The sequence below is a fragment of the Erpetoichthys calabaricus genome, chromosome 14 (assembly GCF_900747795.2).
Source record: "Erpetoichthys calabaricus chromosome 14, fErpCal1.3, whole genome shotgun sequence".
Classification (NCBI taxonomy): domain Eukaryota; kingdom Metazoa; phylum Chordata; class Cladistia; order Polypteriformes; family Polypteridae; genus Erpetoichthys; species Erpetoichthys calabaricus.
The window spans coordinates 89,935,955-89,963,218 of NC_041407.2; the positions used below are offsets into that span (position 1 = coordinate 89,935,955).

A 27,264-nucleotide genomic window follows, 5' to 3' on the forward strand; every position below is an offset into this window, starting at 1 on the left:
TCGAGTCAGTTTAGCCTACTTGTCTATGGTACTGGGTGGAAACCAAAGCATCCGGGTGAGTCCAGTCTCCTACTGCGAGGCGTCAGGACTGCTGCGCCACCATGCCACCCCGGTAAATGCAACAATGGATGTCAGAATGGCATGCCTGGGTACTGTCTTTGTGAAGTTTGCATGTTTTCTGTCACATCCCCAACCTGTGTGTGTCCCAGTAATCGGAAACCGTGCATGTGTCGAGTTTAAGACAGCAATGCTGCCAGAGGCTTCAGCAATGGAGCAAGGCGCTACGCTGAAGCGCGAGCCAGGCTCGCTCTTTTAACTCCATTACCTTTCCAACCCCCATCATTAAGGGATTCAAACTCGATTAGCTTTGACCAACATCACATCAAGAATGGGGGGCCAGAGACAAGATATACACAAAAGAGAGTCTTCGAGTTCCAGGGAATCAGAAGCAAACGGTCACTGCGGGCTGAATACAGTGGTCTGTAAAAAAAATGTTATCGCTTTCATTAAAACGTGGAGGTGTTCTGCATGGACTTGAGGGTGCTGACTCCAAATGTGGCAAATGAAATTGTGCTATCATATTTCGCTTTGGAGAGATAAAGGTTTAAAATTATACATATGTTACAACACATACACGCACACGCACACGCACGCACACACACACACATATATACAGTGGTGTGAAAAACTATTTGCCCCCTTCCTGATTTCTTATTCTTTTGCATGTTTGTCACACAAAATGTTTCTGATCATCAAACGCATTTAACCATTAGTCAAATATAACACAAGTAAACACAAAATGCAGTTTTTAAATGATGGTTTTTATTATTTAGGGAGAAAAAAAATCCAAACCTACATGGCCCTGTGTGAAAAAGTAATTGCCCCCTTGTTAAAAAATAACCTAACTGTGGTGTATCACACCTGAGTTCAATTTCCGTAGCCACCCCCAGGCCTGATTATTGCCACACCTGTTTCAATCAAGAAATCACTTAAATAGGAGCTGCCTGACACAGAGAAGTAGACCAAAAGCACCTCAAAAGCTAGACATCATGCCAAGATCCAAAGAAATTCAGGAACAAATGAGAACAGAAGTAATTGAGATCTATCAGTCTGGTAAAGGTTATAAAGCCATTTCTAAAGCTTTGGGACTCCAGCGAACCACAGTCAGAGCCATTATCCACAAATGGCAAAAACATGGAACAGTGGTGAACCTTCCCAGGAGTGGCCGGCCGACCAAAATTACCCCAAGAGCGCAGAGACGACTCATCCGAGAGGTCACAAAAGACCCCAGGACAACGTCTAAAGAACTGCAGGCCTCACTTGCCTCAATTAAGGTCAGTGTTCACGACTCCACCATAAGAAAGAGACTGGGCATAAACGGCCTGCATGGCAGATGTCCAAGACGCAAACCACTGTTAAGCAAAAAGAACATTAGGGCTCGTCTCAATTTTGCTAAGAAACATCTCAATGATTGCCAAGACTTTTGGGAAAATACCTTGTGGACTGATGAGTCAAAAGTTGAACTTTTTGGAAGGCAAATGTCCCGTTACATCTGGCGTAAAAGGAACACAGCATTTCAGAAAAAGAACATCATACCAACAGTAAAATATGGTGGTGGTAGTGTGATGGTCTGGGGTTGTTTTGCTGCTTCAGGACCTGGAAGGCTTGCTGTGATAGATGGAACCATGAATTCTACTGTCTACCAAAAAATCCTGAAGGAGAATGTCCGGCCATCTGTTCGTCAACTCAAGCTGAAGCGATCTTGGGTGCTGCAACAGGACAATGACCCAAAACACACCAGCAAATCCACCTCTGAATGGCTGAAGAAAAACAAAATGAAGACTTTGGAGTGGCCTAGTCAAAGTCCTGACCTGAATCCAATTGAGATGCTATGGCATGACCTTAAAAAGGCGGTCCATGCATAGAAAACCCTCAAATAAAGCTGAATTACAACAATTTTGCAAAGATGAGTGGGCCAAAATTCCTCCAGAGCGCTGTACAAGACTCATTGCAAGTTATCGCAAACGCTTGATTGCAGTTATTGCTGCTAAGGGTGGCCCAACCAGTTATTAGTTTCAGGGGGCAATTACTTTTTCACACAGGGCCATGTAGGTTTGGATTTTTTTTTCTCCCTAAATAATAAAAACCACCATTTACAAACTGCATTTTGTGTTTACTTGTGTTATATTTGACTAATGGTTAAATGTGTTTGATGATCAGAAACATTTTGTGTGACAAACATGCAAAAGAATAAGAAATCAGGAAGGGGGCAAATAGTTTTTCACACCACTGTATATATATATAAAGCCTACAAGTGCAACGATTTTATGTGATGTTTTATGTCACACTTTTGGGCATGCTTTATATTGGGCTTATTTTAAAACGTACATATATATGTTTGGTATCATTCTTTTCAGAATTTATCAAACTTTAATGTGATGTTGTTAGATTTTCAGATTATAATTCTTATTCAGTTTTCAAATTATAAACTAAAAAATATGAAGAACTCACATCCCAAGGGACGAGACTTTGTGCCAAGAGATGTAACCAGGCCCAGGCGCCGGAAATAAAAGACAAAGAGTAGCACAGCTGCTGTACAGGCTTTTAAATGTTCAAAGTGCTGAGCGAGATGCAGATCACGTGGCCCAGCAGCAGCAGCAAGCCAGCAGCTGATCGAGCAAAGAGGAGGTATAAAAAACAAACTGTATTTGTTTCCCATTATATCACCATTTAAGAGGGGGTTTCGGAGAAGCGACTGCGTCTCCTTGGGGTGCGTTCAGCCCCCCTCTTCACAACACAAGCAGCAGACTTGCAAAGTGGCTGGCATATAGCGCAGGCCAGGGAGGTTGGCGAGCGAAGCGAGTAGGGGGCGAAACCTATACTATATGAGAAAAAAGTAATAAAGTTTTAAAATTAATTATTTAGACATGAAAAAAGATAAACCACACATATAATTATTATAACTATTATACACAAAAAGCATGTTTTTTCCTCTTATGGTCCCCAGAAAGTGTCTCATGGTGGAATGACAAACAGATGCTTGCTAGTATGCTCTCACTCCATTTTTCACAACTCTCTCCTCGTGTTCTCACCCAAATGACAGACCGCCCCAGGCCCTATGCCAAAGGGGGCCCCGCTTTTGAGGTCCGCATGTCCCGTTCGAGCGGATTTGTCAAGTTATATTTTTCCAGTTATATTTTGATAAAGTCAGTGTGTTATCTTGCAAAAAAATAGCTGAATATTTTAATGAAAAAAGCCAGTGTATGTTAACATTATTTTTATTAAATTCCCGCACAAGTTTATACAGTCCACACATACCGGTAACAGCGTTTGATGTAACCGGCCCACGTGGGGTTGGTCAGCCCTAGGCCCCGCACACCCCTAAGGCAGCCTTCGGTGTAGGGAATGGATTTTTAAAGATATGGGGCACCAAAGTGCTAGGTAAGAGGAGGGTGGCGGCGGCGGCTCTTTAATTATTTTCTTGTAGTTTTTTTTCTGCCTTTGTATTCCCAAGGAAATTGTAGGACACACACCAGGAAGGCCGTGTCTTCTTCTACCGTTTGCTTACCTGTTACCTGCTCAAGACAATGGATGGATCAACCCAAAGTGGAATATTTCTGTGAATGCCATTTCAGCTGTAACCTTCTCTCTTCTGGACGATACAAAGGCATTTTTCTAAGCTTCTAAATATAAACTCCTGGCTGTTATGAAGGAAGAAGAAGAGGTGGAAAAAAATACAGAGTGAAAGCAAATCCTCACTCACTACCACATATTTCATTTTGGGTTGTTGAGAATGAGAAAGAGTGCCACTTTTGAGCTCAAAATATCCTTCAAATGATATTCTGAACATGAAATTTACTTACGCCATAAAATGGAACCTTTTTTTTTCTTTTTAAGTGACAATTTTTTTTTTCAAAACTGTTTTTTCACAGAAATGGTTAGTGGTGGAGAAATTCCAGTTTCAGCACACCTACATCTACTTATATAAAAGTACGGCAATTTACTGAACATAAACATAGAGGTCTAGGGTTACCAAGGGTTGTCTTTTTGAGTTTATACATTGCAAAGAGCACATGGGTGAACAGAGGGAGAGACAGACGGACAGCGTAGGCACAAACAAGCACATTAGTCCCAGGTGTAATGGGTGGCTTGGAGGAATATCAGGCAGGGATATCCACAAATAAAAGCAGAAATGGCAAATGAGACAAACACTTTCTCTGTACTGCAGTTGGCTGGCGCCCTGCCCGGGATTTGTTCCTGCCTTGTGCCCTGTGTTGGCTGGGATTGGCTCCAGCAGACCCCTGTGACCCTGTAGTTAGGATATAGTGGGTTGGATAATGGATGGATGGATGGTTATTGGTTTAACTCCGATCAGTAGACTGTGCACATTCTCCAAGTGTTTTCTCATGGGGACTCCCTTTTCCTGCTACTCCTGTATGATATGCCGACTATATTAGTGGTCAGTTTTAAAATGGCCCAGACCAGGTGAATGGATCATGGTGAGCGGGTCCTGTGTTAGGATATATCAGGTTGGAAAATGACTGACTTTCTCTGTACAGACTACAGACACAACGAGGACAACAGCAACCAAATGCTAGGATGGGATCATTCCATACTTTATACAGAATGAGCAGGCCGAGAGTTGCCCTTTGCATCGGATGTTTTAGGGGTCAAGACCTGCTTTTTGATGCAGGAACACCAGGGCCCATTAGAGGGAGCTCTAGGCTGCCTGTTTGAGGGAATGGCTTCTTGTCCAGACAGAGGCATATAATGGATGGGCCAGTGGAAGGCTAGGCGCAGCTCCGTCCTCCACACAAAAGGTGGCAGTAGTCCTCTCAAGGCATCCCAGTTTGCACACCTGCAAGCCTACATGGGAATTGGAGTCTGGAAATGCAGCCTTGTCAGGGTCCCCAAGTGCCATTAGAAGCCACTGTCAGGGGAGGACCTCCCTGGTTTCCATATGACAACATTTATTTATACAGCACATTTTCATACAAATAATGTAGCTCAAAGGGCTTTGGACCTGGAAGTGTTACCAAGTGACAACATTGTGGCACCGTAAGCATTCCCGGGTCCTGCTTAAAAAGGAGGGTGACACTCAACAAGAGGAGCAGGAGAAGAAAGGGGACCAGAAAAAAAAAAAAAAAAATTTGTAGCTGCCCACCTGATAGACGGAGTGTGGAGTCGGGAGAAATGAGAACTCTACTGATGGGAGGACAAGTGTCCAGATGGCAAAGAGCAAGGCAAAAAAGAGTGGGGTGCCATTGAATTTGGTGCAAGCCGATATGGAGGAGGGAATTATAAAGAGTGATTGTACAGTCTTCTATAAAACTGCAATTGCGAAAGCCTCAAAATTTGCATCTAGAAAATGTTTAGAAGCTTGTCACCTAAATGCATATACGTAAATAACAGAATCCCAACATCGGTATTAATTGGTCATTTGTCCCAGAGCCACCATCTGTCTATTGGTAGGCCCCTAACCTACCCTCTCATCATTTTAGACCGACACCCAGAGCAGCACCCCAAAAACAAACACACTTGCAGCATGGATAGCTATGGCGTCTGAGGGAGTGGCTCATGAGGCATCAGGAAAAAACGAAAACAGTGAAAAGGTAAACCAGGGTGCACACATGTCCCTCATATTGTTGTATATTTAATTAAACTACGTGAAACTTTGTGGTTCGTCATTGAGATTCAGCACACAACACATGAGATTTTGTAAAAGCAAGCAGAATAAATGCAGGCTTTACTTTTAAAACAGACACAGCAGAATATTTTGTAGCATTGTTTTCCTTTGCATTTTTACAGAACCATATTATTGATAGCTTTACATGTACACAGAGTGGGATAAAGTTTACAAGAGATTTAAAAAAAAAAAAAAAGATGAGAAACAAATCAAAGTACAAGAAGTGTCATTTCATTCAGGCTTTAAAAGTTGTGGAAGTATACACAGTACCTTGAAATAAATCCCAGACAACATTTCATGGAAAATGAGGCATATCCAGATTTATTTTTAGTTATGCATGTACAATAAGAGTGAGGAAATGAAGACAAGCATACAGTAACAACTAATTTATGCAGTTATGAGATTTGGTCTCCCGCCCATTGCAACCTTTAGTCGTCATCTTTGAGCTTCTTTATCTTGCCCTTGTGACGATCGATTTCTTTTTGTAAGCGTTCAATCTCCTTTTTGTGATGGTCAATTTCCTCTTCATGGTGCTTCCTCAGCGCCTGCAACTGCTCCCGCTCTTTCTGTCTGAAGAGGATGAATAAACAAAGAGTTTGTTACCCAAAATTATGAGGGGAAATCAAAAAGTAAAGGCAATTTGAAAGTGATATGGGAACTGCAACACATAGAAGCTGATGCAATACAACACGTTCATGATGGCTTATGGGTAATTGGAATGGGCACAGCACTCTGCCATTAGTCTAGTTGAAGCCAAAGTCAAGTGAACATGGATGCTCCTCTGTGGGATTGCACCATTGCTGAACAATGTGACGTAGTGAGTGGCAACCTGTGAAGCTCATGTGAACTCCATGCTCAAGAGACTTAATGGTGGCCACACAAAATATTGACACTTTGGGCACTTTTCACTTAGGGGTGTACAGTGATCCCTCGCTATATCGCGCTTCGTCTTTCGCGGCTTCACTCCATCGCGGATTTTAAATATAAGCATATGTGAATATATATCGCGGATTTTTCACTGCTTCGCGGATGTCTGCGGTCTACAGTACGTGTGCTTCCTCAGTTGATTTGGCCATTTGAATTGAAACAAGGGACGCATTTGAATTGAAACAAGGGACGCTACTGGCGGATGGCTGAGAAGCTACCCAATCAGAGCATGCGGTTAAGTTCCTGTGTGCTGCTGATTGGCTCAGCGACGGAGTGCTGCATTAACCAGGAAGTACTAATCTCACTCATTCAGCATTAACGTGCACAAGCGCCAACAGAAGATGCAAATGATTGCAGAAAAGGTAAAAGTTTTGGATATGTTGAAGGAAGGAAACAGCTACACCGCTGCAGGACACCATTACAGCATAAATGAGTCCACGATTCTTTTTATTTAAAAAGGAGGAAAAGCATATAAGATCTACGGCCGCAATGTCTTTTAACCAGGGCGCAAAATGAGTTGCAAGTGGACGTTGTAAGGCAGTAGTCTGGATGGAATCTGCTTTAGGGATTTGGATTGAAGAGTGATGGAAGAAGAACAACGGCGGTGCTAAACAGTCGCCTGAAGAGGCTCCTTTAGAAGAGCTGTAACGCTATCCTTTGTTGTGCAGTAAAATTAAACTCATCATTATCGGACAAGTCGTCGTGTCATTGTTGGTGAGTAACCATAATTAATTATCTACGTACAGTACTTATTACATGTACATAATTTAGTGTCACTGTACACACATTTTACTGTATACAATTTTTCTTGCATTGTACGTATTTATTGCTGGTGGCCTGTCTGTCGTAATGGCTGTAACATATGTGATATCTGAGACGCTCGATATCTTTAAAATAATATTTAGGTTTTACTGTGTTTACATACATAATTTCAACGAATCTTACCTAATATCTAAGAGAATACAAAGGGTTTATGCTGTATAATTGTGCGTGAAATGTTTATAATAGTGTGGGAGAGTTTATAAGGGCTTAAAATATATTAAAATAACCACATGAACATATGGTTTCTACTTTGCGGATTTTCTTATTTCGCGGGTGGCTCTGGAACGCAACCCCCGCGATGGAGGAGGGATTACTGTACTCACTTTTGTTGCCAGTGGTTTAGACATTAATGGCTGTGTGTTGAGTTATTTTGAGGGGACAGCAAATTTACACTGTTATACAAGCTGTACACGGACTACTTTACATTGTATCAAAGTGTCATATCTTCAGTGTTGTCCCATGAAAAGATAGAATAAAAGATTTACAACAATGTGAGGGGTGTACTCACTTTTGTGAGATACTGTATTTGCGTGAATCTGAGAGAGACACCGAGGGGATGGGGTGGGGGGGACCCTCCTCACTCACGCGCAGGCCTCAGGGCGTATCTTACATCCACTTAGCTAGCGAACGAAAGAGCTACTTAACGGATTTAGATCAGGCTTTTTTTCTAGAATTTCCTTGAACATTCCAGTTGATTTTGCGACTTCTCTCATCTCAGTAAGTATCACAGTTCGTTTGCAGGAGCCATATATTCACGCTAATGCAAGACAGAGGCTCTGGGCTGAGGGGAGGAGGAAGCGTGACGTCAGGGGTAGGGAGCCGCCTTGCTGTCCTGTTTCACTCCTACGCGGGCGAGGCTGCAGGGCACAGCTAGTCATAAATAAGGAGAAGAGGCCTTAATGGAGTTAATGACAGGCTTGTGATGGCACAACAGATAGTTGGGGGGACAGGACCGTGAACACTGTATCGGCATACACCCCACTGCAAGGAGAAAGAAATAATTCAAGACTACGTTGGAAGATTAAGTGGGAAGAAAAAAAAAAAAAAAAAAGACCTAAATGGCCATGTTGGAAAGATGGGCATAAGAACGAGTTTGGGTGAACAGGTTTATACCTCCGGGGTTAAAATGAGACGAGGGTGCACGAGAATACAACAATGCAGTTTCAAAGTGAAATGGAACCACAATAACTATGAATGCTTTGGAATCAAGATAAATATATTCTGACACACAGGCACAGTAAAAATAATATTTTTATGCTATTTATACTTTTATCAAATATCAAGTTTAAGATTTTGCCAAAACTAAAACAAGACATTTCATCAAGAAGTGCTTTACTCACAATAGCTGTGTCCATAACAAGGTACTGCCGTTATGTTCTTACTATTACAAAGACTTGAGAACAGTTATGGTGAATATCTAACTAAGTGAATGCGAGGACATTTTAATTGAAATAGTTTTAGAAAAAGAGTTTTCTTTACACCTTAGGATACACCAGGCCCAAGTTCACAAATGAGCTTACTACTGGAGAGAACACATAAAACAAACAAAAGCAACACAAAGCAGGTGAACTTTATACTTCAATATATAAATATGCTGAGCCCATTAATGCTCATTACATCAGAACACTGGCAAAAAAGAAGAGAGTCGCCCTGCCCTCAGCATTCCAAGACAAGCCAAGACTGAAGCCATGAAGTGGAAAATTCTGATAGATTAAAAAAAAAAAAAAAAAAATCTTTAAAAACACACCAATCAGTTAAACGTCACGACTGCCACAATGAAAACAAAATATATTAAAAAAACCAGACGGGCCAAACCCAGAAGTAAGACGACTTACTTGAAATATCTCTCCTCTTCACCAGCCTCTCTCTTCCCGAAAGCCCCTCCAGCTTCACGGATTGATCCTCCACCTCCTCCTCCTTTTCCTGCGCCCTTTCCCAGTTCGCCAAGCTGAATTTTAAAAAGCAGAGTGAAAAAGACATTTGGCCAATTTCTGGATTGCTATGTAGTACTAGGGTGTTGTCACTACATTCATAATGGCTAAAATGGTACAAGTCAAGCAAAAATGACACCTTTTATTGCTAACTTGCCTGAAGAAGGGGCCCGAGTTGCCTCGAAAGCTTGCATATTGTAATCACTTTTAGTTAGCCAATAAAAGGTGTCATGTTGCTTGACTGGTCACTGGATTGCCATGAACATACTTGAGTGTAGCAGCCATTGCTGCTTATTTATGAGACGGTCAAGGCTCAGTTTTGTACATCACAATTTCAACGTGAAACCGGGCTCTGCTGATGGGTACACAAAAACTATTTTCTGCACATCAGAGCTTTGACGTAAAAATAGTCACAGAGAACAAAACTTAAATACAGTATTTGCTATTCACTAACAGTAAGAAATCGGTCAAGGGTAATCGCAAGATCCTGTAATTTCAATGGGGGTGGACATATGGACAGTAAACGTTTTATCAGGAACGGCAGCTGAAAATGCTCTGTTTAAAAGAGCGGACCACCGTGCAGTGTGGCCTCCTAATGGCTAAGGTGCTAGACTACACACTACTCTACTCTCTTAGATGTCAAACTCGGTAGTTCTTTCCATCTATCCACCATTTTCTAAACCCACATATCCAGAACAGGGTTGCAGGGTCACCTTAACGGCATCACAGGCCCCCGGGGCAAAGTAATGCGCTGGGGCCCCCGTTTTGATAGCAAAACAGAAACATACATTGGCATTGGAAACATCATAGGCCCCTGTGCTCCTGAGATCCCTAGCCAGTGCCCACACTTTAGGACGGCCCTGCAGGGATCGTGTGATGCCAAAGCCGATCCCAGAAAATTCATTTTTACTAATTTTGAAAACTTCTTGCTGAAACAAAATATATATACTGTAAGGCAAATTTCTTCATGACCAAGATGTACTTTCCCAGCCTTCTTTGGCACAGATTCCATGACTTCTCTAGCCTGACATAATGTTGAGTTAATTAGGCAACTTTCAGCAGGACACAGAAAAGATGAAACCAAAAAGTACACGAAACAACTGAAGGCAGTCCAAGTCAACTAAGTCAACTAAGACAGCTTAGTTGAACATTTCCTCCAGAACTTTAGAGACTGGACTACTGTTTCTGTGGCTTGGTGTGACCCTGAGTGTGTCGCAGTGCACCAGTTGCCGAACTTCATGATCAACTGTATCGGACATGTTAAATGTGCGGCGAAATGCGCCCTGCTGTGGAGCGGACACCCCCGCTTACCTTGCGGTAGTCTCCTAGAGCCAATCCCCGATAAGATTACGCGGGCAAGGAAATGAAAGTCTTTTAGAAATAGATGTGTGTGTCCTGCCAGTTAAGACGCTGGCTGCAAATGGCGAATGTTTTACCCCCAAGGCGCTTCATTTATTTAAAAAAAAGTACGCAAACGATGCTTCTAATGCAATGGCACTTGTTGACTTGGGTGGCCTGTCACTTCAGAAAGGCTCACCTATTAGTATTTTGAAATAAAATGATACAACAGGAGGCACGGCCCATGGGATCGGGTGGAGAAGTCAGACGATTCACTGCGACAACTTCTGTTTGTAAAGATTAAAACATGTCTACCTCTAATCGCGGAATTGTTACATCATCGTTATCAACTTGTGTTAATAGACAGCTCTCGTATATGTAAATGTTACGCACTTAACAATTTATGAATAATAATCATAAACATTACAGAGGCATATTTTCCTTTGCAGCTTCCCGCAGGCGGCCCTGTTAAATCAGCTGTCACAACCGGTGCTGCCGTCGTCGTCTTTTACAGAGCATGGCTAACAATCAAAATTCACGAGGGAGTCCAGACAGAGGTACACACTGCGGCTCAGTTACCTGGCTGGAGTCAGATGCCATCCTGATCTGAGCGACCAAGACGCGTCTCAAGTTTGAACTTAGCAGCCTTGCCATGCCCAACTACCTCCTGCCAACTGAATTCAGCTCGAAAAGTCAACCTGCCCTTGCTTGTTTATATGGACTGGCTGAACAGTCATAAGCCAACCCGGAGTTGAAAAAGGCGACGAACAGTGGTTACGGTGCAGGACGAAAGTATATAAATTCTTTTAGAATTATGCTTTGCGTTTCCTCAAATCAATCAGTAAAGCTGTACACTCTACCATCCTTGGAGGAAAAAAATAATAACGATAATGATAATAGGAAAGTGTTTTACACCGACAACATGTGTTCTGCTTAAATGATTGCGTATTGTTAAAAGTGTGACACACAGCTAAATGATTCTCCTCTAAAAACATTATTAAAATAATGAAGTGGTGGCGCTGGACAATTGAACTGAAAAGACCGTCATATCACCTGTTACGTTTCAATGAAACCAAACGAACGTTATAGTCGGCCACTTTCCATAAATTTGGCCGCAAAGGTTGTCGGTATTCCGCCATTTTATGGAAGGAAAAGCGATACGCCGCCGATAGGAGAGTTATTGTGCGTGTGGCGTTGATGTTAGAGTCGGAGCTTTTTCTAATGTTTGACGCCTTCGAGTCTACTGTAATGCAGTTATTTAAGTTATTAAGTCCATGATGTCTCGTTGTTTCTTTCCCTCTCATACTTTAACAGGTGTACGGTGAATTACGGCCTAACCGGGAATAAAACCGCTCAGCGCAAACTGGACGGAGGCTGGGAAGAGTGGACTCCGAATATCACGGGCGCAAATAGGAAGGCAGCTGGTGTTTTTAAATATCTTAGCCATCCTGCATATAGTAGATTCATAGAGTATTCAGAGCCCTTTACTTTAACATTTTTTTTGTTTTGTATATTTAATTTTAATGAATAAATATGCCATTTTTGCGCATCAATCTACGCTCAATAACCCATGGCAAAGTAAAACCGTTTTCAGAAAGGTTTGCAAATGATTACAAATAAAAAAGTGAAATCATTTCCATTGGTACTGTATGTGCTGCCTATCTAAGACTGTTTGAAATCGAACTTTTCATGAAAAAATGAAGATTTCAATAAAATATACAGATAGTGAAGGGGTCTGAAGACTTTCTGAATCCATTGTAGTCAATGGCAGGGCTACTGGCACTCCTGCCATGAGATTCAGAAAGGTTTTGTCTGAGTTGTAAGGTTACTCGTATTGAGCATTAGGTAAGAGTTTTAGGTAGACTTATCGTGTCATCCTGGGGACATCAGTGCTGAGCTGGCTGCAGTATGAACGGGCGTGCAAACTTGAAAACGAGTAGCTTCAGCACCAGCTGAAAGGATGCCTATAAAAAAAAAAAAAAAGTACACCTGGCACAGTCATGATCTCCAGGTAGTGTGGATAAGTGAGCCATCCTTCTGTGGATGGCAAGGCAAGCAACCTAACAGAATAATGAAATGGACAAAAACTTATGCTGCTAACAAGCATTGCTTAACACTACAATATATTGTATATGTGCATGTGTAATATTCAGTGTGAGATGTCATTGTCTTTTACTTTTGTATTGCATTAGTTATTAGTCTGTGGAAGACATGCACTTAAGATTTTTATTGTACACATGACCTTGATCTCAAGACCAGTAACAACTGAGAATAAGGTTCCAGACCATCACAGAGCATACCCATCATCCAAGTTACATCTCCAATGAACCTGACTGACCTGTATACGTGAGAGGGTTAGGGTTAGGCCAGGGGTAGGCAACGTCGGTCCTGGTGAGCCGCAGTGGCTACAGGTTTTCATTCCAACCCAATTGCTTAATTAGAAACCAATCATTGCCAATCTCAGACCTTATTTAATTTTATGGCTTGTTAGTCTGTGCAATGTAAGGCTCTTATATCGTAGATTTTTTTCCTTTCCAAGGAGATCATCCAAATGATATGAAGCCTAAAACAGATCATTTTCAGTCTGTCACATTTTTCTATTAAGTGTTTTATTAAATCAAACAGTGCATGATGAACACACACAGATGTAATTGGAAAAAAGCTAGCTGGAGAACTGCTGGCTGCTTTGTCTTTTACATCTTATTGCTAATAAGGAGCAATTAAAACACTGAATGCAGCAGTTTAAGATTGAAATAAGCAATTAAGGTTGGAGAACGTTAACAAGCGAGACCACTAAAATGAAGCATCAAAATGTCACTTTAGCAATATGTGCCTCATCAGCAATAATTGAGTTCTCATTAAGGAACTGGGTTGGAACAAAAACCTGCACATACTGCAGCTCACCAGGACCGACGTTGCCTACCCCTGGGTTAGGCGATTGATGTGACTAGCCAGGAACAATGACCAGAGCCATAGGTGAGACAGCGGTGATAACCGTACCCCCACGTTTAAAAGTAATGATTAAAATTTTGTGACAAAGTAAGATGGCATTACAAGAATAAAGATCAGTGTTGTATTCCAACATAATAAAATGTAGACAAATTTACCCAAGATGTTTTAAAATATAGACTACCGTCTTCAATTGAAGGTTTCCAAACGGCCGTGCCCACAAATGGACCTGGTTCAGAAGTGGGAAAGGCAAGGGAGAAAAATGGCTATGCTGACTATACCAACACAGAGACACAACCCTGGCAAAATAACAGCAGAACCCAACCCATTGTATACTTCAGTAGTACTAAATAATCTTTTAATTGTACAGTCAGAACAGGCTCTGCTGGGAGACCCCCACTGAATGACAAGAGTACTGCAAAATGGGTTGGAGTGCTCACTCTGCCTCTCACCCTCACACTCATTCTCTTGTCACTCTGTTACCCGAGGTCCTTACAAGTTTGAATGGAGGAAGGTTGGAGAAGTCCATAAATTCAAAAGTCCCAGGGTTGACCAAAGCAGCGGCTGTTGTGCCCCAGATGGTTCAGTGGTGGTGACACTTTTGCTGACTTGTTTAAGTACAATAAACCAATCTGTATTTAATCAGGAGATTTACCTACTCTTGCTATAAACCTTTGGAAACAACTTTCTCAGCTTTTCTCCTGGCAGAAACCCAGAAATATTGAGTCAGCATAAGAGAGAGGATGGGAGCAGGCGCTGATAAGTGCATTACCGGACCCACCACACAATGAGCCACCTGGATTGGGACCAGGGTGCAGTGGGTGACACCTCTGCACCACACTGGAAGAGAACAAATAGAAAAAAAATGTGTAACAAAAAGGTAAAACAAGGCACATCAGATAAAATTTAGTAGAATAAAATAGACATTGTATGTGAAAGAACACTGTCTCATAATCTGGCTATTTACTGTAGATGGACAGAACACCACCATGTCATAATCTGCCTATTTAGATGGGCACAAGAATACTGTCTCAATCTGCCTATTTAGATGGGCACAAAGCTTATTAAATAAACAAGCCACAGTCTGCTACTAACCAATGTCCACTCAAGTCCTGCAACAGTGGTCTGTCCTTATGAAGGCCCCAGTACTGCAGCTCCAGCTAATTAACACAATTGTACAAGGAGTGCTTACCCTTGTGTTTGAGAGCTAGATAAAACAGCGAGGCTCTTTGATAAATTCCTTCTCTGTCATAGGCGTTCATGCTGTCAGCCTGGACCTGATTTAACATTAGACACCCTCACCCACTGTTTAGTGTCATCAGTTGTAGTAGTCTGTTGTGTGTACAGTGAACTCCTTACTTGAATGTTTAACCATCATGCAACATAATGGGAATGTTCAGATAGCACAATCCCATTTCCTGTACTTTGTCTCCACGTGCCCAGCCTTTGCCAGTCAATCTTTTAGTAAGACAGCTTACTGGTTTTACAGCAGCCGCAGGCAAGTTGCTTTAATATTCCAGACTGGTCTACATCATCTTGAACCCTGACACAATTTCAAGTGGCTGTACTACTTTTATTCAATATTCAAGTTTAAATATTGATGCAATGTCTGTAGCATAAGGTTTGTATCATCCAATACCAAAAGGATATACTAAGTTTAAACTTTGAAAGCAAATCAAGTACTGTATACGATTTCTACCGGACCATTCTAGAGATGAAATCAACAAGAGAACAATGTGTGCAGCAATTGCAGGGGGTCCAAATACTTTCTGACTCCACCGTATATGCCACGTCTGTGTGGAACCCTGACTTCCATTCTTTGTCTCTAGACCTGGCTCTGGCTTCTTGCAAAGAAAACCAAGAAATACTCAGGCTGTCTAAGCAATTAAAATGCAAAAAAAAAAAAAAAAAAATTTTTTTAAAAGACTAACTACAAAAGAGTGAATATGTGTACAGAAAATGTCTTGAGCTACAGAAACCTTGGTTGTGAAAAAAATTGTAACTGTGGGGAAAACAAACCCATCTCTGTCAATACACTCACTTTAATTGACACTGTCTCAAAAAATACATCAACTTCAAAAAAAAACAAACAAAAAACATACATGCCATGGTGAAAAGGCCTCTTCTGTATATACTGTACACGTATTTTATCACACCCTCTTCACATTAAGTCAAAATAAATTCACACAACACAAAACAAGCAGCCAAAACAGGCACAAAAATAATCTTATTCCAGTTAATTTTGTTCCTGTTTTTAATTATTTTTTTCCTCAAATTAAATAAAACTGATAACATTAAGCAACTTTAAGAAACAGTCTATTAAAAATGTATAAAAAAAAAAAGATGTAGGCTGCATTTTGGGACAAATTAATAACCAATCATTAAAAACACAAGTTACACCAATAATAGTCGAGATCAAATTCACCTTACAGATCAAACAGCATGTCCTCTGCGTCAAATTATTCAAATTACAGCCACTTTATTCAAAGTCCAATACAAGGGGACCTAATACAAGTTTAAGTGAGGAGCTATAATTAAATTCATGCTGAATGCATTAGATGATATGTTTCTGTTGTGTTACCCATTTTTTAAATGTCAATTATTACGTGTGAACATACTGCTGAATTGTTTTTTTTTTTTTTTTACTGTATTTACACTGATAAAAATCAGTAAGATAATGGAATGCGTATCTCCAGAGGAGGAGATGGAGGTCCCTCCTTTTCAGTTACGCTGTCTTGTAATATCAGTCTTCTTTAAGTCCTTTAAGAGCTCGCAGTCGCTCCAGCAGAGGAGGGTGGGAGTAATGCCACATGGAGAAGAGCCAGTCTGCTACTGGGAAACCCAAGTTGTCTTTGTTTAGCTTTATAAGGGCAGAATACAACTCGGACGCCTTCCCTAAGCTGCGAGCAAAGGCATCAGCTTGGAACTCAAACCTTCTGCTTAGCACAGTCAGGCCAAACGACAGCAGCTGAAAATGACAAAAAGAAACAAGAACAGAAAATTATTTTGGGACTATTTAAATTAGGAAAAAAAAAAAAAAAGGTTATTTACTAGTCCAGCAAAGAGCTGAGCAAGTGTTGTTAATTATTTGGCGGACACCTTCATCCACAGCAACTTACAGCATCTGAGATAGTACTGGTTACATTTGATCCCTTCGGTTTGGAGCACACACAAGTGAAATTACTTCCTCACCGTCACCCAATAGCGGGATTTGAACCCACAGCCTCAGGCTTTGAAGTTCCAAACCCTTAACCTACTACGCCAAAAAATGTGCCCTGCAGAACTGCAGTTCTCATGTCACAACCTATACTGCTAAATTGAACCATGAACAATGTGAGTCTTTGAACATCAACAATGTTTAAGGTGAGCACTTTACATATTTACTCTAATGGTAAAAAATAAATAGTAGTATACATGATAAACACCAGACATACAGTCGTGGCCAAACGTTTTGAGAATGACCCAGGCGTTGGTTTTCACAAAGTTTGCTGCTTCAGTGTTTTTAGATCTTTTTGTCAGATGTTTCTATAGTAGACGGAGTAGAATTACAAGCATTTCATAAGTTTCAAAGGCTTTTATTGACAATTGCATTAAGTTTATGTGCAGAGTCAGTATTTGCTGTGTTGGCCCCCCTTTCTTTTTCAAGACCTCTGCAATTCGCCCTGGCATGCTGTCAATCAAGATAACGAATGGGACCAAAACATCCTCCAAGAGCAACTTCTCCCAACCATCCATGAACAGTTTGGTGACCAACAATGCCTTTTCCAGCATGATGGAGCACTGGGCCATAAGGCAAAAGTGAGAACTAAGTGGCTTGGGGAATAAAACATCAAAATTTGGGGTCCATGGCCAGGAAACTTCCCAGACCTTAATGCCATTGAGAACTTGTGGTCAATGTTCAAGGGGTGGGTGGACAAACAAAAACCCACAAATTCTGACAAACTACAAGCATTGATTATGCAAGAATGGGGGGCCATCAATCAGGATTTGGCCTAGAAGTTTATTAACAGCACACCAGGGCAAATTGCAAAGTCTTGAAAAAGAAAGAAGGGCTGACACTGCAAATGTGGACTCTTTGTATAAACGTAATGTCATTGTCAATAAAAGATTTTCAAACTTATGAAATGCTTGTAATTCTACTTCTGTCTACCATAGAAACATCTGACAAAAAGATCTAAAAACACTGAAGCAGCAAAGTTTGTGAAAACCAAGACTTGTGTCATTCTCAAAACTTTTGGCCAGGACTGTAAAATCAATTGAACAAATGAACATTTTAATAGATCTTTCGAGATGTATTTAATTTTAATTCATCAGGTAATGGGTAAATTGCAAACAATGACAATTACAGGGATGGTGTCAACAATACATACCTCATTATATGGAGAGAAAATAAACTGGAAGATGATCATCAAGCCAATAAGAGTGGGCTGGCTGTCATAAAAGCCAAAGGCACTGAAGAGTTCTTTTCGACCAATAAGAACAGCAAACAAAAAGAAGCACAGAAAGGAATTCATCTAAAAGGTGAAACAAACAACAGTTAAAACAGAAGGAAACTTGAATTGGACAATGCAGTTAGAGAAAATGTACAGTGCAATAACAGTGAAAACATCTTAATACACAATTTGCCAGCCTCCTCACTCACTCACATCTGTCCGAAGCGGAATGTGCAGTCGCCTTCTGCACAGCTGCCCGAAAAACCTTACGGGACCAACATCGCGGCAGGTGGCGGATTTACGGCCGCAAAAATTCAAAGAGAAAGGCGACTTCGATTAAAGCTCTAGAGGCCTGAAAGGCGATTTCGACTACAGCTCGAGGCCTAATTACGCATTCTGATTCAATTACGCATTCATTCAATACACCTATATCAGGTTTGTGGTGCTTTTACTTATTACTATTCCACTCGTGCCCGTTTCATCTTACGTTGTCGAAAACGGGCTCTTTGTCTAGTGAATCATAATAAAACAAAGATTATATACAGGTGCTGGTCATAAAATTAGAATATCATGACAAAGTTGATTTATTTCAGTAATTCCATTCAAAAAGTGAAACTTGTATATTAGATTCATTCATTACACACAGACTGATGTATTTCAAATGTTTATGTCTTTTAATGTTGATGATTATAACTGACAACTAATGAAAGTCCCAAATTCAGTATCTCGGAAAATTAGAATATTGTGAAAAGGTTCAATATTGAAGACACCTGGTGCCACACTCTAATCAGCTAATTAACTCAAAACACCTGCAAAAGCCTTTAAATGGTCTCTCAGTCTAGTTTTGTAGGCTACACAATCATGGGGAAGACTGCTGACTTGACAGTTGTCCAAAAGACGACCATTGACACCTTGCACAAGGAGGGCAAGACACAAAAGGTCATTGCTAAAGAGGCTGGCTGTTCACAGAGCTCTGTGTCCAAGCACATTAATAGAGAGGCGAAGGGAAGGACAAGATGTGGTAGAAAAAAGTGTACAAGCAATAGGGATAACCGCACCCTGGAGAGGATTGTGAAACAAAACCCATTCAAAAATGAGATTCACAAAGAGTGGACTGCAGCTGGAGTCAGGGCTTCAAGAACCACCACGCACAGACGTATGCAAGACATGGGTTTCAGCTGTCGCATTCCTTGTGTCAAGCCACTCTTGAACAAGAGACAGCGTCAGAAGCGTCTCGCCTTTGGGCTGCTGTTGAGTGGTCCAAAGTTATGTTCTCTGATGAAAGTAAATTTTGCATTTCCTTTGGAAATCAAGGTTCCAGAGTCTGGAGGAAGAGAGGAGAGGCACAGAATCCACGTTGCGTGAGGTCCAGTGTAAAGTTTCCACAGTCAGTGATAGTTTGGGGTGCCATGTCATCTGCTGGTGTTGGTTCATTGTGTTTTCTGAGGTCCAAGTTCAATGCAGACGTCTACCAAGACGTTTTAGAGCACTTCATGCTTCCTGCTGCTGACGAACATTATGGAGATGCAGATTTCATTTTCCAACAGGACTTGGCACCTGCACACAGTGCCAAAGCTACCAGTACCTGGTTTAAGGACCATGGTATCCCTGTTCTTGATTGGCCAGCAAACTCGCCTGACCTTAACCCCATAGAAAATCTATGGGGTATTGTGAAGAGGAAGATGCAATACGCCAGACCCAACAATTCAGAAGAGCTGAAGGCCACTATCAGAGCAACATGGGCTCTCATAACACCTGAGCAGTGCCACAGACTGATCGACTCCATGCCACGCCGCATTGCTGCAGTAATCCAGGCCAAAGGAGCCCCAACTAAATATTGAGTGCTGTACATGCTCATACTTTTCATGTTCATACCTTTCAGTTGGCCAACATTTCTAAAAATCCTTTTTTTGCATTGGTCTTAATTGATATTCTAATTTTCCGAGATACTGAATTTGGGACTTTCATTAGTTGTCAGTTATAATCATCAACATTAAAAGAAATAAACATTTGAAATACATCAGTCTGTGTGTAATGAATGAATCGAATATACAAGTTTCACTTTTTGAATGAAATTACTGAAATAAATCAATTTTGTCATGATATTCTAATTTTATGACCAGCACCTGTACTGTGCTTTGCAAAAGTATTTAATGCCCTTGATAGTCATTACCATTCTCTGGATACACATACTCCTCCTTCAATAAGGTTTTTGTTTTTTGGCAACTTAAGTGTTTTAACGGCTTATTTTTAAAGCCAAAGTAATTAATTTATCAAATGTATATTTCTAAAAAATAAAAACTGGAAAAACACTGGTTGTATAAATATTTAAACCCTTCAAGCTCCAAATGCTTAAAGTTTCACGACTCAGGAATATCCATACAAAAGTTAAGGCTGGTGTTCACCATAATGCAGGACAGGGACACAGCTAGGATGTGAGAAAAGGTTTAGCGGTCAGATAAAACCAAGACCGCTAAAATCAAAGCACTATGTATGGTGCCAATCCAACACTGCCCATGCTTCAACAAACACCATCTTCACAGTGAAGTATATTGGTGGCAACAAAACACTGTGTGTGTGGGGGGGGTGGGGTTTGGGAGATGCTTTTGATCTCCATGGACTGAGAATCTTGTTAAGAGTGATGGAGAAATTGATTGAATTAAATACAGTGAAATACTGGAAAAGAATCTGTTGACTATGACAACTGAGGTTTGGGACAAGGCTTACCAACAAGACAATGAGCTCAGGCACAAGCCAAGAAAACACTGGAGTGGCTCAAAAAATGGAAAACACATCCTAGAATAGTCTAGGCAAAGTGCTGACCATAATCCCACTGAGAATCTGGCACTCTTTAAAAAATGCAGTCCAGAGGTGCCAACCAACCAACCAAACTGAATGATTTGCAGAAAATCTGCCAGGAAGAATGGATTAAAATGATTTCTGCGCAGTGTGTAAAGCTGGTTCAGACTTGCCCTAAAAGACTTAAAGCTGTCACTGCAGCAAAAGGAGGCCCTATTAAATACTGATGTGTGGTGTTTGAATATTTACTGCAAGTACTGTTTTTGCAGCTTTTATTTTTTAGAAATATACTTTTGCCAAATTGTCAATATTGACTTTAAAAGTAAACTATTAGGACACTTGGGCTGTCAATAAATGCTGGAGGAATATGTTTAAGTATCTTTTGAAATATAGAGTATGGTGAAGACTTTCAAGGGGATTACATGCTTTTGCAAGGCACTATATATTTTGTGACAGAGATAAATAGAAAAAGAACACACTTTTTTTGATAAGTCAGACCATTTTGTCCAACATTTTTTGTTAATCCCTAATCACTTGGTTTAATTAGTCTGTAAAACTAGTACTTTGTACGGCAATACTTATGTCAAATTATATCCTATGGTTTTCTGCACAAAGAAACACCTCCTAACATCTGTATCCAGGCATTTACTAATGGCTTCACCATAGCCAGTGCACAAGTTCAGCAAAGTCAGTAAATGCACAAGTGGAAACTGCCTATGCTCAAAAACAGTGAGCCTCAAAGCATCAGTAACAGCTTAAGGTATGAAAAACATCAAATATATTCTTATAACTTTGGGTTGATTTAAGTTATATAAGTACAACATGAAACAAAAAATAAAACACTAAAAAGGTAATGAGGATTAGAACTTGAAAACGATGCTGCATAATTGCAAATGTAGATTTTCCAGTATAAAAAATAAAGCTGCAGCATGTTGTATTTTTTTTACCTGACTAATGACAATGTTCTTCACTGTGTGACCCAATTTCCAGTGCCCCAGTTCATGCCCCAAAATTGCCAGAACTTCAGTATTGTTACAGCCTTGTTTCCTGTTCTGAAAGAGTAACATTGGTGTATACATTTAAACAGTTCTATTTGATTAAACTAAAAATATTTAGATTTAACTTTCAGTATGCTATTTTGCAAAAAAGTCAAATAAACACAAGAACTAACAGTGGCTGGAATCAGTCAGTATGTAAAAACACGAGAGATGCACCAACACACACCTAAAATGACAAAGTCAACACAAGTCAGTCATTCTCCACGTATGCATGCCTTATCTGGAAAGCACTGTACATGTATATTGATTGGGATTAAATACATTTATATTTCACTTATTTAAAATGCAAATCCATGGATGGATGGAAATCAAAATAAAATTATAGCATATTCATACATTAAAGTAAAATACAAGGTATTGCAGTTTCACCACTGCACAATGCTTGCATATAAATACATCTATGAATCAATTATTTAGTCTTGAGACTTTGTCTAGATCCAACACGAATTAATCATGTTCTAGGCACCAAATACCTTGGATTTGGATTTGTCTTCATTTTCATTTTCTCCACCACTCTTAGAAGCAGCGTCTGGTTCAGATTCTGATTCTGTTGTTTTGTTGATTGGAGAATAGTCCTCAAGCAGTGTATCAAAAAGAACTATCCTTTTGTTTTTAAAGAAGCCATAAAAATAGGCATTGCTATGTGATGAGCGTTTTGATCCTGACAGAAAATGATTCAAAAAAAGCAAAAATCAAAATAAGGGTATAGCTATCCTGTAGAGTCATGGCCAACAGTTTTGGGAATGTCACAAGTATTGGTTTTACAAAGTTTTCTGCTTCAGGGTTTTTAGATCTGTTTTGTCAGATGTTTCTATGGTCGACTGAAGTAGAATTACAAGCATTTCACAATTTTCAAAGGCTTTTTTTGACATTTACATTAAGTTTATGCAAAGAGAATGTTTTGGTCCCATTCTTTATTCATGGCTGTGTTCTTAGGCAAAATTGTGTGTGAGCCCACTCCCTTGGCTGAGAAGCACCCCCCCACATGAATGGTCTCCAGATACTTTACTGTTGGCATGACACAAGACTGATGGTACCGCGCACCTTTTCAATCTTTTTTCTGGATGCCCCAAACAATTGCAAATGGGATTCACCAGAGATTACTTTCCCCCAGCAGTCCAATCCCAGAATATCAGTCTGTCCCTGATGTTTTTTCTTGGCTTCTTTGCTACCCTTCTTGACACCCACCAGGCCATCCTCCAAAAGTCTTCACCTCCCTCACTGTGCGTGCAGATGCACTCCCACCTGCTTGCTGCCATTCCTGAGCAAGCTCTGCACTGCTGGTGTCCCGGTCCCGCAGCTGAACCAACTTTAGGAGACGGTCCTGGCGCTTGCTGGACTTTCTCAGGTGCCCTTAAGTCTTCTTCACAACAGCAGTGTAAATGGGATTTTTGGGATTAAGTTCATTTTCATGGCAAAGAGGGACTTAATTGCAATTTATCTGATCGCTCCTCATAACATTCTGGAGTTTATGCAATTTGCCATTATAAAAACTGAGGCAGCAAACTTTGTGAAAATTAATATTTGTGTCATTCTAAAAACTTTTGCCACGAATAGACATATGCAAGAAATATACATTTGAAAATAAAGGAGGGTGAGTTTTTACATCAGTGAACCCTGAATGTCTGTTTATGGCGAGTCATGACCTTATACTAACAGCAGGATGGAAATCTCAAATAAGGCAAGTGAAAAGGAAAACTCGGGGTCCTGAGATTTCAGCTGAAATTGATCAGTTATGTTATTGTTTAAATACAAAAAAAACAAAAACCAAAGGGGAAAAGACAAATCTACCCTATAAAATATCTAATACATATTTTTTTCTGTCCTGTGCAAATAAATGCACAGTAAGCAAGATTCTACCTGTAAACATTTGTAAAATTAATATGTTAAAAAAGTATGTATTGTACTATGAAATGACAAAAACCGGTCAAATTTAAAATGAATGAAACTTACCTTCTACAACATATATTTTAGTAAGGGGAAAACTAATATCCTTTGCCATTGATTCAATATCTTCTTTTAGTTCACTCTCTGGTAATGGAGTAAATTTATCAAATAGTGGAGCAATAAAATCTGCATAAATGGTTACCAGCACCTAGATGACAAAAACAGAAGCAAAAAAAAAAAATATGATATGCAGGCAAAGGCCAAGATTACACAATTCAATACAACTCACAATGGCGATGACTCTATAAAAAAAAGTAGAGAGGTAGAAAGTCTGCAATGTATCAAGGTGTCAGTAAATAAGTCATTCATTCCCATTGTAAGAGACTACAATGAAAGTATTACTACAGAATATAAATTCTTCAAATCACTCCAAGTTACAATACACCAAAAAAAAGTGTCAATAATAAGTGAAATGCCTACATTCCTGTTGTCTTTGCAAAGGAGACATCAGCTCATTCTAATAATTTAAGCATCCCTGTAAATATTGTTTAAGGCAACACCTGGCTTACATTAAAGATAACCAGATTTCATTGTTAACTGAAGCAATCCAAATGAAACACACAGTAAATTGTGGCAAAACAACTGTCTAAATAGTTAATTCCTCAGCAATGTAACATTTGACAATGATATTACACAGAATGATCAATTCAGTTTAAGATTTTATTCAGTTTACATTGAAGAAGCTTTAACACCTATGCACCCATAACATTACTATTCATGGAAGAACAGTTTTGCAACCATTAACCATAAATGAATTACAGAAACCAGATCTGAACTTCTCTGCCAACATGACACTCATCAGGAAAAGCTAATGGGAAGATAAGAATTTAAATTTCAAACTGTAGCATTTTGCAGAGATATGTAGTGCAAAATATATATATATATTTTTAAGTTTAGCTCATTGCTTTTTAACCACTGTAACTACTGTAAACAAAAGTCACAGGGCAAGTGGCAACAACAGGCACATTTATGGTACAAAATCAAACTTAGATGAAATCATACTTTTATTCAGAATGAATCATTGTTTAAATTACAATAAATTAAAAAAAATATATATATAGACTGAAACAAAAGTCAAAAATACAACCGTATACTCCAAAGTAAGTAATTAAAATGTAAATCTGTATTTGCTTACATATTTCATCTTTATACCTTTGTTTACACCATTTTGTTTTTATTTTTGTTTTCCCTGGATAATTATATTTGCAACCTAATAGTCAACATATACAGTGGTGTGAAAAACTATTTGCCCCCTTCCTGATTTCTTATTCTTTTGCATGTTTGTCACACAAAATGTTTCTGATCATCAAACACATTTAACCATTAGTCAAATATAACACAAGTAAACACAAAATGCAGTTTTTAAATGATGGTTTTTATTATTTAGGGAGAAAAAAAATCCAAACCTACATGGCCCTGTGTGAAAAAGTAATTGCCCCCTTGTTAAAAAATAACCTAACTGTGGTGTATCACACCTGAGTTCAATTTCCGTAGCCACCCCCAGGCCTGATTACTGCCACACCTGTTTCAATCCAGAAATCACTTAAATAGGAGCTGCCTGACACAGAGAAGTAGGCCAAAAGCACCTCAAAAGCTAGACATCATGCCAAGATCCAAAGAAATTCAGGAACAAATGAGAACAGAAGTAATTGAGATCTATCAGTCTGGTAAAGGTTATAAAGCCATTTCTAAAGCTTTGGGACTCCAGCGAACCACAGTGAGAGCCATTATCCACAAATGGCAAAAACATGGAACAGTGGTGAACCTTCCCAGGAGTGGCCGGCCGACCAAAATTACCCCAAGAGCGCAGAGACGACTCATCCGAGAGGTCACAAAAGACCCCAGGACAACGTCTAAAGAACTGCAGGCCTCACTTGCCTCAATAAGGTCAGTGTTCACGACTCCACCATAAGAAAGAGACTGGGCAAAAACGGCCTGCATGGCAGATGTCCAAGACGCAAACCACTGTTAAGCAAAAAGAACATTAGGGCTCGTCTCAATTTTGCTAAGAAACATCTCTATGATTGCCAAGACTTTTGGGGAAAATACCTTGTGGACTGATGAGACAAAAGTTGACCTTTTTGGAAGGCAAATGTCCCGTTACATCTGGCATAAAAGGAACACAGCATTTTCAGAAAAAGAACATCATACCAAACAGTAAAATATGGTGGTAGTAGTGTGATGGTCTGGGTTGTTTTGCTGCTTCAGGACCTGGAAGGCTTGATTTGATAGATGGAACCATGAATTCTACTGTATACCAAAAAATCCTGAAGGAGAATGTACGGCCATCTGTTCGTCAACTCAAGCTGAAGCGATCTTGGGTGCTGCAACAGGACAATGACCCAAAACACACCAGCAAATCCCCCTCTGAATGGCTGAAGAAAAACAAAATGAAGACTTTGGAGTGGCCTAGTCAAAGTCCTGACCTGAATCCAATTGAGATGCTATGGCATGACTTAAAAAGGCGGTTCATGCTAGAAAACCCTCAAATAAAGCTGTATTACAACAATTTTGCAAAGATGAGTGAGCCAAAAATTCCTCCAGAGCGCTGTAAAAGACTCATTGCAAGTTATCGCAAACGCTTGATTGCAGTTATTGCTGCTAAGGGTGGCCCAACCAGTTATTAGGTCAGGGGGCAATTACTTTTTCACACAGGGCCATGTAGGTTTGGATTTTTTTTTCTCCCTAAATAATAAAAACCACCATTTACAAACTGCATTTTGTGTTTACTTGTGTTATATTTGACTAATGGTTAAATGTGTTTGATGATCAGAAACATTTTGTGTGACAAACATGCAAAAGAATAAGAAATCAGGAAGGGGGCAAATAGTTTTTCACACCACTGTATAGGCCACATTGATTCTGTTTTAGTTATTTACTTTGGCTTAAATGTTTGTATTTTTGACTATTTTGTTACAATCTATATTTTTTTCTTTTAGTTCAATTTTTGATTAGTGTTTATTATTTGATGAATACAGATGCTTTCTAATTACATTCCCTTGTCTAATCATTTGCTTTAAATGCACAACGTACCCTTCATTTGAATTTCCTGCTTATCCTCTTTTTATCTGCTAATGAACATAAGCAGGTGGTCATTTATGCCTATAGATGGGTTATACAGTCCAACAATACATATGTCAAGCTCGGTGGCAATATCGTCCAGGGACTACCCAAGGCCTGGGTTATTTGTCAATATTGAAGGAAACATGCTTTAAACAAAAGAATTCCACAGAAAAATACTGCTACACCTGTTTGTCAGGTAAACAATACAGCAAGAAAAAGACCCTAAACATCAAGTTCCCCCACTTACCTTACATAATTTATTAGTGCCTATATTACATACATTGCAAACTTAAGGTTAACATTCAGAGGAT

At 39.8% G+C, this 27,264-nt stretch overlaps 2 protein-coding genes across 2 annotated transcripts in view; both read right to left on the reverse strand.

The window, feature by feature from the left end:
- Positions 1-5,979: 5,979 nt before the first annotated feature.
- On the reverse strand, positions 5,980-11,450 carry atp5if1b (ATP synthase inhibitory factor subunit 1b). Its single transcript, XM_028819389.2, has 3 exons — positions 11,284-11,450; positions 9,271-9,383; positions 5,980-6,256 (listed from the first exon to the last, which is right to left on the reverse strand). Exons 1-3 carry the CDS (start codon positions 11,356-11,358, stop codon positions 6,115-6,117), a joined length of 330 nt encoding a protein of 109 aa, XP_028675222.1. The 5' UTR covers positions 11,359-11,450; the 3' UTR covers positions 5,980-6,114.
- A 4,229-nt stretch (positions 11,451-15,679) lies between these two features.
- The window catches only part of zmpste24 (zinc metallopeptidase, STE24 homolog), a 28,616-nt gene continuing 17,031 nt past the window's right edge, over positions 15,680-27,264 (reverse strand). The window contains exons 6-10 of the mRNA XM_028818710.2: positions 23,897-24,038; positions 22,417-22,604; positions 21,833-21,937; positions 18,024-18,167; positions 15,680-16,621 (exon numbers count right to left, since the gene is read on the reverse strand). Of these exons, the coding sequence (XP_028674543.1) occupies positions 16,397-16,621; positions 18,024-18,167; positions 21,833-21,937; positions 22,417-22,604; positions 23,897-24,038 (804 nt within the window). The 3' untranslated portion in view covers positions 15,680-16,396. The remainder of the gene's footprint in view (positions 16,622-18,023; positions 18,168-21,832; positions 21,938-22,416; positions 22,605-23,896; positions 24,039-27,264) is intronic.

Coding starts and splice junctions, on each gene's coding strand:
- atp5if1b (XM_028819389.2), bottom strand. CDS start 11,358: ATGGCAAGGCTGCTAAGTTCAAACTTGAGACGCGTCTTGGTCGCTCAG. Junction 9,384..11,283: donor TGGCATCTGACTCCAGCCAG/GTAACTGAGCCG, acceptor TTTAAAATTCAG/CTTGGCGAACTGGGAAAGGG. Junction 6,257..9,270: donor GAAGAGGAGAGATATTTCAA/GTAAGTCGTCTT, acceptor CATCCTCTTCAG/ACAGAAAGAGCGGGAGCAGT.